This window comes from Hesperophylax consimilis, chromosome 6 (genome assembly GCF_061612785.1).
Source record: "Hesperophylax consimilis isolate HC1 chromosome 6, BYU_Hcon_1.0, whole genome shotgun sequence".
NCBI lineage: Eukaryota > Metazoa > Arthropoda > Insecta > Trichoptera > Limnephilidae > Hesperophylax > Hesperophylax consimilis.
The window spans coordinates 30,861,436-30,874,600 of NC_142841.1; the positions used below are offsets into that span (position 1 = coordinate 30,861,436).

The 13,165-nt window shown below is 33.1% G+C and overlaps 1 protein-coding gene across 6 annotated transcripts in view; it reads left to right on the forward strand.

Annotated features, from left to right (window-relative positions):
• Nucleotides 1-13,165, forward strand: part of mub (poly(rC)-binding protein mub) — a 47,567-nt gene that overhangs the window by 14,167 nt on the left and 20,235 nt on the right. For all 6 annotated transcript variants that reach the window (XM_089632543.1, XM_089632546.1, XM_089632547.1 and 3 more), the window contains exons 4-7: nucleotides 371-487; nucleotides 1,881-2,051; nucleotides 5,554-5,661; nucleotides 6,468-6,587. In XM_089632543.1, the coding sequence (XP_089488669.1) occupies nucleotides 371-487; nucleotides 1,881-2,051; nucleotides 5,554-5,661; nucleotides 6,468-6,587 (516 nt within the window). The remainder of the gene's footprint in view (nucleotides 1-370; nucleotides 488-1,880; nucleotides 2,052-5,553; nucleotides 5,662-6,467; nucleotides 6,588-13,165) is intronic.

Here is a 13,165-nt window from a genome sequence, read left to right on the forward strand (position 1 = left end):
CACAGCTACTTACAAGCGACTTGAGTTTTACATAGCATAAGAGCCGCTCGTGAGTATACGCGATACGGTTTTTGGTTTTTAAATCAATTCTTTCATTCGAATTTACACAAAAATTAACTAATTGTACCCTGTGATGATAAAATAATACAGAGGGTGGGCATCGATAGAAATAATGACTGTTGTTTGCTTGAATCATTGCAAACCATTTATCCCCTTTTGGGTAACTTGCATAGCAGTCATTCATTTTTTTGAGATGAGGCTGCCTTATGATACATAGATTATGAGATCTGAGGGTTTCCTTTAAACTTCTACTAAACGTGCTAAGTTATTTTAATGCTTCTAAATTGCTAATATATTTGTCTCATTGCAGTCTGGAGCAAAAATCAACATATCGGATGGTTCATGCCCTGAGAGAATTGTGACTGTTACCGGACCCACCAATGCCATCTTCAAAGCCTTTACGCTTATCTGCAAGAAATTCGAGGAAGTAAGTACAAAATAATTTTTATATGGAGTTTCTCACACTGTTTGCCAAAGTGAGTGCAAGGTGTAAATAGTATTACTATCTAAGTATCGGTTCATGCTGCCCAAAGAGAATATAACTGTGCCATGACACAATAACACAAGAATATTTTAAATGCAAATCATTTGATTTGCCTTTTGGTTTTTACTTAGCTTCTTCTTTTCTTGGGTCATTCCATAGCTTTACAGTTTCTATGAACATGCTACTAGCGCATATTCATTAGATAAATTTATTAGTCTTTCAGAAAATTCTCTGTGGAGGAAATTACCTTATTGTTTCTAGTTATTTTTGTAAAGCTTTTGTTTTATTTTTATTATCATTACCCTCACGGCCAGCCCTGAGCCAAACGGTTCCTGGCACCAGTAAAAACCTCAAGGGCGCTGTATTAGGTAGTACAGTAGAACCCCGTTAATTCGAACCCCGATAATTCGTTGCTTTGTAATTTATTTTTGCCCCGCGCTCGAAAAATTGTTGGTGTAATTCAAAAAAAATTCGATTTTTGCGAAAATAAATCATAAAATTCGTAAATCTGAATCTAAAAGATAGCCGTGGCGGTAAAATGCCGAAAAATGTATTTTTGCGTGGCTATACATCGTCCTAATCGTCTGAATCGATATTTTGTCATATTTTTTCCAATTTATTTAGAATATCCAAGTTTGAAGAACCGCAAAATTACGATTTACGCAGAAATTAATCATATTTTTACAAATTTACACAAATTTTCTGAATTTAAAGGGTCGGCTGCGAAATCTCTATTTACGCCGAAATACATCCTATCTATACAAATTTACATTGAATATCCGAATTTTAAGGGCCGGCTGTGAAAATTTGACTACGCGAAAATGTGTGGTAGTTTTACGAATTTACTTTGAATTCAATTTACACGGGAATAATTCATATTATTATGAATTTACTCCAAGAAACTATCCGAATTTGAAACGGCGGCCGACGTACTCTATTGTCGCCATCTTATTTTTATTCCTAAAATTTCGAATTACGTGGGAATTTGTTTATTCGTAACTTGATTTTTTTATGTCCCGTAGATTTAGAATTAACGAGGTTCTACTGTAGATAGAAGATGGATGTGGAATGTTTTTGTCACTGTCAACAGATGGCACTGCTTTTCGAAAAAGCACGTTTTTACATGTCACAGGTGACATCTATATTATATGGGTGTATAAAAACACATGCGTATTCGAATGCAACGTTGTGTCAAAATTTCAAATCGATTGGTGAAGAACTTTTGGAGATTTCAGATTTTTTACGAACAAACATTAACATTTTTATTTATATAGATGATAGTGTCATGTATAATTGAAATCTCAGATGTACGACTAATCTCTGGTTGTGTCTCCAGTGGTGTTCGCAGTTTGGCGAACTCGGGGGTGGGGCCGGCGGGGGCTCAGGGCACCCACGGCCGCCCATCACGCTGCGCCTCATCGTGCCGGCCAGCCAGTGTGGGTCTCTCATCGGCAAGGGGGGCTCAAAGATTAAGGAAATCAGAGATGTCACTGGGGCCAATATACAGGTACACCTGAATTCATTTCATTATACTTGTTTAAGTTGTACAATACACTTAGTAATGTGAGAAGTTGTTGTAAGATTGGAATGTTTTTAACTCCATCACATTAAATTGGAATTTAACTGGAACCATCATAGAAAATAACATTGGCTTTACTGCCAGAAGTCATTAACTGACAAAATGTCGATTCTGAGTTAGTCTACTTTAAAGTTTCAATTACCTTTAATTCGTTATTACAATTAAAAACTTTGAATCTTTACAAATCATAAAACTATTCTACATATCCCTTGTTAGAAGCCTGATAGAACATAACTCCATAGTTTGGTCGCCCTTCTACAATGTACATATTCATAATGTTGAAAGAATCCAAAGAAAATTTCTACGCTTCGTCAATTTTAAACTTAACATCCCTTTAGAACACATAAATTACCAGTCATTATTGAATCTTTTAAATATTCCGACATTAGAAAACAGAAGGAAAATAAACGACCTAACCTTTTTATTAAAATTATTGAACTCTAAATTCGATTGTTGTGAACTCCTGCATTTAATAAATCTACACATACCTACACGAACAACTAGGCAAATATCAACATTTTACATACATACATCTCATTCCAACTATAGTTTTCACTCTCCAATACAACGTTTACACAGTCTTGGTAACAAATACTTAAATAATATATGTAAATGTATTTGACAATAATTTGAACTTGGCCAACTTTAAACAGAGTATGTGCGAACTATTTTTACCAATTATTTTTTATTTGTAAACTATTGTTATACTTTCTTATTATCATTATGGTTGATTTTGTGGATTTTGTCAGATTTTCTATTTTTCGTCTCACTTATTTGTACTCTATCCATACCTATATTTTTAAAATTCTTATATTTTATGTAACATATTTTGTCAACTCTGATATTTTTTTATGTAACATGTATTTTGTTATCACTGTTTTTTTTTTTTTTTTTCATTTTTTATATGTAATCTGTATAACTAAAAAATAAAGATGTACATTATTATAGGTAAAAGCCCTATGGGCGTTTAAATAAATAAAATAAAATAAAAATAAATAAATAAAATAATTTTTAAAAGTCACCTTCATTCATCTATTGCAACTGCTTTTATGTGGTATTTAACTTTTTTTTGTTTTGTTCATAGTAACACATTCGCTGCCAAGAGCTTTTGTTACCATTAAAATCACATATTTTGATTGGTCCACTCACGTGAGTCATTTCCCAAAAATAATAAAATGAAAAAAATAAAAATAATAATAATGACTTTTTGCAAACATTGTTTGACAATGAGCAGTAATATTTCTTGTTTAGCAAGAGTCACCAAAATGTTTTAACGGTTTTTTGGTATACTTTTTATTTGTATATTATATGCATTTATGCACATTATGTATTCCACCAAAAGAGAAAAAAAATGTTATGTTGTGTTTTTGTATTATATACACTTGACTATTAACCCTTTTCCTGCCCGAAAGTAAAGACAAGGTAGATACTCCCACGCCAAGGATTTTTAGAATATTTTACATCGCCTCATTATTTATTATCCTCAGCACTTAGAGATACTAAATTATTACCAAAACAAAAAAAACTTGTTTACGTTACACTTTATAAAAGTCTAAGCAAGATATCTTTATGAATTGATGCATTATTTGACGAATAAAAACTATCTATGAAACATCAACAAACTTCGACCCGCCTCCATTATCAAATCAGTAATCTCACCAACACATACAGACATACTATAGTAATATCAGTATTCACGTCTCCGAAGCGGGACCTCTGCAACGGCTCACCATTAAATTTCTCACGATACAATTGTGATAATATGTATTATTGTTTTAAACTTCATTATTTATTAAACTTTTATTTACAGTTTCTTATCGTATTATTTATGTTAATAGTTTTTATTCGAATGGTAGACTTTAAAACAAGAATGAATACACAATGCCACATTACACTGGGAACACATATCGAGCCATTTTTCTGCGGCTTTGTTTGAGTTTTGTATTCGCACAAACATGGCAGGTTCTGTATGGCTTGGATTGTTTTGATGTTTACAACCTCTTTTGAAAGCAGACGTAATGGTGTGTCATGATGAGACGAATGAGGAGTTGAGTAGAGTTGAGTTTTTTGTGGTGTTTTGCGATTACTTGTCGTATCACACATAACTGATAATCGGGGAAGCTCATACCTGAATTTTTTATTGTGTTGTGTACAGTAAAAGAATTTAACAGATATAAAATCGAGACAATATTCTCTTATTTGGTCATCAGACAAGTCGCGTCGAGCCATGATGGAGGGTTACACAAAAAAAAATATTAGGAAAAACGACAAATTAACACAATAATTAGTTTCTAAACACAGATAATTAAAATAAAATGTATATTATTACTTTTTCACTCGAAAGGCTGATATAACAACTTATTTCATTTAAAAAAACAAAACATGTTGATTACCACAAAACTTATTTGCACTAAAAATATGACCACTTAATAAAAACAATTTGTTAAAATAATAACGTTAGAACCACGATTCGTTGCAGATTCTAAGTATTCGCGAACCGTCGAGATAAGAAGGAACCACGTGATACACTAACACAACTACGCGCGCGCGGGGAATTCAAACACTGAGAGGGGAAATATTGTAGTCTCCAGTTTGACGAGGTCTTTCATAATATAAACAAAATCATTTGTCACATCTGTGTAGAGATGTCGCTAGATAAAGGTTCAAATTATTTTTTAAGCCTGAGTTTTGCGCCATCTATACAGAAAGTTCCGAGATATCGCAAGATGAAATTAAAATCACGAATGATTGCGCGCGGCAGCGAGGGCCCGGAATCTTGAATCAAACATAGATGCGCACGGCAGCCTCCGGGTTAAGATGCTCAATTAACATAAACAATGTGTTATTTGATATCATGACCTATTTACGGTACTATAAAGCATAAGACAAAATAGGTACATAGCTTGTGTCTTCTCAGTTTAAAAAAAACGTCACTTAATGACGTCAGGCCGTAAACTGATGATATATAAAATTTTCACTTTTTTCTCTGTACTTCATTATTTTCTCAGGACTTATCTTGGGTATTGCTCGAAATAAATTTTTAAAATCTATAGTTAAATAGTCTGGTCCTTTTAACTCCAGGTAACCTTTCGCCCTCTTTTTGTTCGTTGTTTCGCAGCATTCTCAAAAAGTCACAGTTCTACAAACTCTGGGCATTGGTATTCTTATTTGATTTGAAACTAAATATTAGCATCCATCATTGCCCATTTTTTCTACTTTGTGTGATGTTAGTACAAATTACTTTTACCTATTATGAAAATATAAAGCACTCTTTTTAAAGTTAATTTTTGAGAGGTGAGACTGCTTTGTGACACAGAGATTATGAGATCTGAGACTTATTACAGTGTATGCAGGATTTTTACTAATCTATGTAAAAGATATTGTTTTTTTTATGCCTATATCCATTTCTAAAGATAATATTTAATTGCAGGTTGCTGGTGAAATGCTGCCAAACTCAACAGAACGTGCCGTGACAATAAGTGGAACTTCAGAAGCAATAACCCAGTGCATTTATCACATATGCTGTGTCATGCTTGAGGTAAAACTTTCTTTGGGAAAAAATCAATGTTTTTTTTATATAATCACTTCATTCTGAAAATTGTTACATGTTACCCACAGAAGCATTGCAGAGGTTTTCTTGTGAGACATAAAATTAGTTGTTATCTTTAAATTCGTGTAACTAATTTAATATCTGATTGGTGAAGCCGCTTTGTGACGCATAGATTATGAGAGCTGAGGGTTTTAACATCTAACCATAACATTTTTTATTTGGAAAATTGATTTTAATTAAAAACTTGTGTTTGTTGGTTTACATTAAAAATACATGTTTTTGTTCATGGTCTCTATGGGTTACTAGTTATAGCAATCGCTTACAGCAGAGAATTTGCAGAGAAGAATGTTAAAATATGTTACTTCTGTATTTTTTAATACAGTTTTTACTTATTTCACATTTGTCTCTTTATTTACGACAATCAACCTTTTAGCACAGTTTTTATTTCAAGTTCTTTGATTAAACTAAAATAAAGCTAAGCTATTTGGGTGATATTGAGGTTTTAGCTAAATTTTAGTCAGCTGTCACTCAGTTTGATTGGCGAATGCGGCCGATTTAGTTTGAAAACTATTAACTTGTGTGATTTATGAAATTTGACTGCCGTGATGTTAAAATACTTTGTAAAATAATAAATGGCCCAGTCTCCTGAATTCGGTGGCGTCAGCGATCTGGGCTGTCGCTCCTGAGTTCGGTGACGTGTGCAACTGATGTTCACTGATTCTCATACACTTCAATTTAAAGCGGTTAATAAATTTTGATTGACCCTTTAATGATTCCATTACTTTTGTTTGCAGAGTCCTCCCAAGGGGGCCACAATCCCCTATAGACCGAAGCCCCAAGTTGGGGGACCGGTTATATTGGCCGGAGGCCAGGCTTACACCATTCAAGGAAATTATGCAGTCCCCACGCAAGACGTATGTACAACCAATTGCTTATCAAATTTTATCATATATTCATTTTACTGATAATGAGTGTAAATTATGGTGCCTCGATTATTACTATAATGGCCATCAGTTATTTACTATATCTACGTACTGCCTAAATTCAGTAAATTATGAAATTTTTAAAAGCTTTTTCATAGTATTTTATTTTCCTTATAATTTATTTTTTGAAAGGAAAAATTACTATCCACATAATTCGCTGGATAATCTGATAATATTTTGTTCAAGTTATAATACGATTATACTTTTTTTGATGGATTCCATAACCCAGTGATGACAAAAAAGTACAGAGGGTGGGCACCTTGTGAGATTTAAAATGAGATATTCACTTTATTTAGTGAATCAGAACTTCCTTCTTTGGATATTCTGTGTAACTATTTTAATATCTGCTTGGTGAAGCTGCCTTATGATACATAGATTATGAGATCTGAGGGTTTTTACATCCAACCACTAGCATTTAAATATATTTGCGAAAAAATTCTTTAAATTTCTGGATGGTTAAATAAATTTATATGCATATATTTTAATGCTTTTTATAATTTTGAAAATTGTCGCTTGCATTGTTTCTACATAATATTTCTTTTAATGAATAGCTTATTTTTATCTCGCCACTCTGTCTATTATATTAATCTACATATTAGTGCAGATTTTATTTATTAATTCATGGAATGCATTTAATCCATGCCGATATTAAATTAATAATGTATCTTATCTTTGCCTAAATAAAAATCTCAAAACACAGTTATCGATGAACATTAAAATGTGTGTGTGTTTGTGTTATGTATTAGTGGTGGGTAGGGAATGCAATCCCGCAAGAAAATGTCAATACAGGTATTTGCGGGACTGAACAATCTTAGTCCCGCTGGATCCAGGTATTTGCGGGATCCAGCAGAGTGGATTTAGATATCTAATCAATCGTATAATAAAGACCTAATACCTCGATCTACCAACCTTATTTTTAGAGTTTTAAATTTATACCTATAATAAAACAAGTTCTTTGGGACATTTTAAATGATTTATTAATAGGTATACCTTTAGTTGGACATAGGTAAAGTTTAAGTCATAAATTGGCAAAGAATAAGATAAGACATAAATTTACATAACATATCCGCCTCGGAACAGACTTTGTCTAGTGAGGTGGGTAAAAGAAATCTATGTACACAAATGAAAATAAAATAAATGCCCGGATTGCCGGCACTGATACTGAAACTGAACTGAAACTTAAATTTAAATAATAACGTTCACACGATAAACAATATTCTTGTACAATGAGCATCATAAGTTTAATTAAACATTATATAGGAAATAGCTTCGTAAAAAAGTTAAAGTATTAATTGTGTCATCTGATAAACGGCTTCTGATATTGGACACAAGGTAGCCAGCGGCTGAAAAAGCTCTTTCAGCTTCCATGCTGGAGAGTAACACGTATGAGCTGCGCTTCTCTGTAATCCCACCAGTCCAGCGGGATCCCGCAAAATTTTCGACCGAGGTTAGTCCCGCAAAATGTCTGCGGGATCTCGGTATTTCGGGATCCCGGTATACCGGGATTGCATTCCCTAGTGGTGGGTATTATCAAAGTATCTGGTTCAAAATGATTGATTATTTCAACAATAGTGTCTAAAAATAATTTATAAAAATCCGCATTTTTACTACAATTAACAATTAATTCATCACAAAAGAAAAATTGATCTAGAAAAAGGCTTGTTCATTGAATTTCGAAATCAGATGTTCTATTTGGATTATTATAAAGTTTTGATTACCCATTACTCGAGTTTTATGGGTTTGTTGGGGTTTCCAAAAAACTGCTTTCATTAATTGCCTTTGTGTATCTATTGAAGCATAGAGTTGATATTTCTTATCATGTGAATTTTGTTTACATAATTAATTCATAATATGTATTGCTTTTGTAAATTGTGTGAATATTCCATAATTACACCATTTGTTGCTACAGGGTCAATCCGCACCAAATCATCCAGGCCATGTCACCCACCATCTCAGATTTTGATGAAACTTTAAATTTTTAATCCTTCCATATAGATAAGAAAATATACCAAATTTTACCTTCCTACCTCAACTCGTTTTTTTTTTATGGGCAGTTGAAGTTTGGGCAAAATAAGCGTTTTTACATATTCCGAGCACTCCGGAAGAGCTTGTACCTTCAATGAAAAAAAATTGTATCTTTGTCATTTATAGTGCAAATGCAATGAAAATTTTCAATATTATCAAGAAAACTATGCTGATTGCAGAAAAAAAAATAAACCCTTTACATTTATCTACTTGACTTTAAAAAATTACCAAAAGTAATTTTTTAAGTAATTTTTGGGACGGAAAAGGTTCTTTACAAAAAAGCAATATCTCGGGAAGGTACAGTGTTAATGAAGTAATTTTTTATTTTATTCATATCTACAAATAGCATAGAATCACATACAAAAATAAAATTCATGGCATTTTACTTGCTTCAATAAATAAAATCCATTTTAAACTTTTTTCAAACTTTTTGTAATTTTTTTTTTATTCTTATCTACAATAAACATAGTACAACCTAAAAAAATAAAACTCCTGGTATTTTGTGTGCTTCACAGTGTAGAAACGTTTTTAAAATAAGAAATCTTTATCATACAGAATTGTTCTAGGTTTTTTAAAATCTAGATACTGTATTTGCAAATAAAAAAAGTCAAACTTATTCGGTCCTTTACAACATGCTGGTAAGCTTGCAATGTAAGCTTAAGGCACCAACAAAATAATGTACCTTGTTCCTTACCCTGAATGCATACACCATAGCAATATTTTATAACAAGATCAACTTTTTAACTCTTTTCAATACAAAGTTAACTCTTTAAAAAACAAATACAATAAAAATAAAACAGGCAATGTAGGATTAGGTTAAACGAAAGTACATTACAATAATATTGTTTACAAATAAATGTTCAAGTTCATTTTTTACTTTTATTCTTGATCTGACCCATAAGATGGTTGAACTTTTGATCAGCATGATGAACGTCTTTTTCATTCATTCAGGTTACAAAGCAATAGTCTTTTTTGTTCATAAACATTTTTGGTTATGCTAACTTTATCTTTTTTCCCTGGCATAACACGAGAAAATTCATCGTTTTGGTAGAAATTTTTAACCAAAGTAACTGTTCCTTGGTCTAATGGTTTTCCTTTTTTTGGATCAGGTAAAGCAATGATACCATTTTCATTTAGTAGCTCTCGTGCTTTACGAACTGAGTATTCACCAACACTGAATTCTTCAGCAACCTTTTTTCTACTCCACGAAGTTGGAGCGAGAGTTAGAAGCTGAATTCTCTCACGGCGTGTAACTTGTGTTTCCAATTTTTTTTTAACCAACTCAACAAGCCTGTCCATGTCATTAGCTTTTTCTTGAATACATCTTGGTATTTTTGCATCACATTTTACTGGGGAAAATTCTTTTTCTAAAACTTTACTTACTTTTTTCTTTAAGGTTGAACAAGCAGAATTTAACTTCCGTTTAGCGTAACTAGACTTACTGTGGGATGGTATTGCATGTAGTTTAAATGGAGATTCTCCAATGTCAGTTAAAGAAGTGTTGATTTCTTGTAAAAAAAATTATTTGTTTAAAACATTTTCAACTTCACTTATGTCTTCTTGAAAAGTGTTAAGCTCTTCAATTTCATTGTTAAGGTTTTGGCTCTTACTAATTTTTGCTCTGCATGCATTACAAATTTTTTGTCCAGGGATTGCTTTATTAGTTACTTTTAGAATGGTATTAATGTTCTCTGAAAATTCCAAGGATACTGTTCTTAAAGTTTTTGTAATTTTCCTTTTGTGGCTTTGGAACGGGTCAAAACAAGCTTTTTGAAATGTTTCATATTTATTTAAGTTAAATATTCTGTGGTGCTCACAAATGTTGAAAACCAAGTCTGTAGATACAAAACTTCTTTGTTGAATAAGCTTTTTTTCAAATTCACTTAACAAATCCACACTCGTTAATTTCTCTGACTTAGTATAACTTTTTTTGTGACATTCAGTACCATTATGTTGTCCCACACTACATTTAACTAAACTTGTTTCGATTAGAGACATTTTAACAACGTACACCATAACATGAAACAACTACTGTATTTATATAGATGATCACTGCTTTGAAGCTGACTCAGAACTAAGCATGTCAGAGGAAACAAAGCATGTAGTATCCTGCAAACTTAGTGATGAGGCAGATAGTAATTTTCATGTTCTGTCTTGTTCTTGTTGCAGATACATCATTTCCATGTAGTGACTTGTCTCTAGGACTGTTTCTTTGATATTAGTCCATTCATTCAACCTATATTACTAGCTATATACCTAAACTATAACTTGCCCAATTACAAACTAAAAATAGATATAAAAAAAATCACAAAAAGTTTGAAAAAAGTTTAAAATGGATTTTATTTATTTTTGTATCTAGATTTAAAAAAACCTAGAACAATTCTGTATGATAAAGATTTCTTATTTTAAAAACGTTTCTACACTGTGAAGCACACAAAATACCAGGAGTTTTATTTTTTTAGGTTGTACTATGTTTATTGTAGATAAGAATAAAAAAAAATTACAAAAAGTTTGAAAAAAGTTTAAAATGGATTTTATTTATTGAAGCAAGTAAAATGCCATGAATTTTATTTTTGTATGTGATTCTATGCTATTTGTAGATATGAATAAAAAAAAAATTACTTCATTAACACTGTACCTTCCCGAGATATTGCTTTTTTGTAAAGTACCTTTTCCGTCCCAAAAATTACTTAAAAAATTACTTTTGGTAATTTTTTAAAGTCAAGTAGATAAATGTAAAGGGTTTATTTTTTTTTTCTGCAATCAGCATAGTTTTCTTGATAATATTGAAAATTTTCATTGCATTTGCACTATAAATGACAAAGATACAATTTTTTTTCATTGAAGGTACAAGCTCTTCCGGAGTGCTCGGAATATGTAAAAACGCTTATTTTGCCCAAACTTCAACTGCCCATAAAAAAAAAACGAGTTGAGGTAGGAAGGTAAAATTTGGTATATTTTCTTATCTATATGGAAGGATTAAAAATTTAAAGTTTCATCAAAATCTGAGATAGTGGGTGACAAATCCAAAATTTTCTGGATGATTTGGTGCGGATTGACCCTACATATTTTATTTGTATTACGGTGCCGGTATTCAATATACTGGATAAAAACATCAACCTAGTAAAGGAAATGATGTGCATACAAGCATTTCCTGTTTTTACTGTGATGTAATATGTAAACTGACTGAGTTGAAGGAGGGGGTGAGTATTTATTGATAAATACATACGTAATACTTGATATGATTGAGTATTGAGAGGTGGATGTAGGCAGTGGGGGTGTTGCCAGTTGCCATCTGTGTTGGTTGGGTCGTGTGTGCGTGTGCTGTTAGTTACAATGTGGTCCGCTAAAGGGCATGATGGGCCACGGCGGTGGGATGTACGGAGTGGCCCTGCATCCAGCCGAGCTGAAGGGGCAGGCCGGCGCTCCCCAGCTGCTGGCGGCCGCTCTGCCGCCACCCCATCTGCTGCCGCATCATCCTGCCGCGCCACACCTCCTGCACGCGCACCATCCGCACCATCAACACCATCAGCACCATCAGCTGCACCCGGACCAGCTGGGCGTGAGTCCCCATGCGTGTGTGACCGCCGGAAAGACGTTGCCAACTCCACAAACACCATCTGCCAACCCACAAGCCCACTTTCTCGGCCATCAGCAAACTTCTCATTTATTATTTATTTGAATCTAATTTTGTCCGATTGTTCATTTTATCTTGCATTCAACCACAACAACCACAAGTCACAAGGCCGGGACACTAAATACAATTGGCCTCTTGACTTAAAAAAAAGTGTTTTTATTTATTTTTTCAAAATTAATAAAAACCTATAATATTTTTTGAATTTAATAGCTAAATTTTTGGAGGTTCTTGTATAAGTTAGAAGGCCGTTTTGTTTCAGTGATCGAGGTTGTTTTGATTCAACGCGATGGGCCCACAACAAACACTTTGTTTTAGAAAGAGCTACTACAACACACCCAATGTAAACTTTGAGGTGATTATTTTCCTAAACAGTGCTGTTGATCATAAAAAAGCCTTCAATTGATTTGTTTCGTCATATTATGTGATTCAATAAAATAAAAACCAACCTCAAATGTCAAAATGTGGCTACATAAAACAAGTATTGTATAATGTTTGGCGAGATGGTGATTATGGGTTATCGGATAGTGTTTGCGAGCTGGAAGTGTTTGACATACGGTGGGAAGTCTATAAGGCTTGGTGCTGCCCCCTACAACCCCTTTCGTAGTGAAGTTTGTGTTAATATATCCCCTTTCGGATGGATTGACCCCTAGCGCCCCTACCAATAGCGGATGTTGTGCATTGACCCCACCCTCGCCCCTGCCCTAGTGGTTTATTAATTGACCCCGATCCAATAGACCCGCGTGAAACGATTTACATGTCCTGTAGACTCCATAGTAATGCAACTGTACCAAACATTGACCTGACCACACCCTATAACGGAAGCGTTATCAAATTTATTATTATTTAA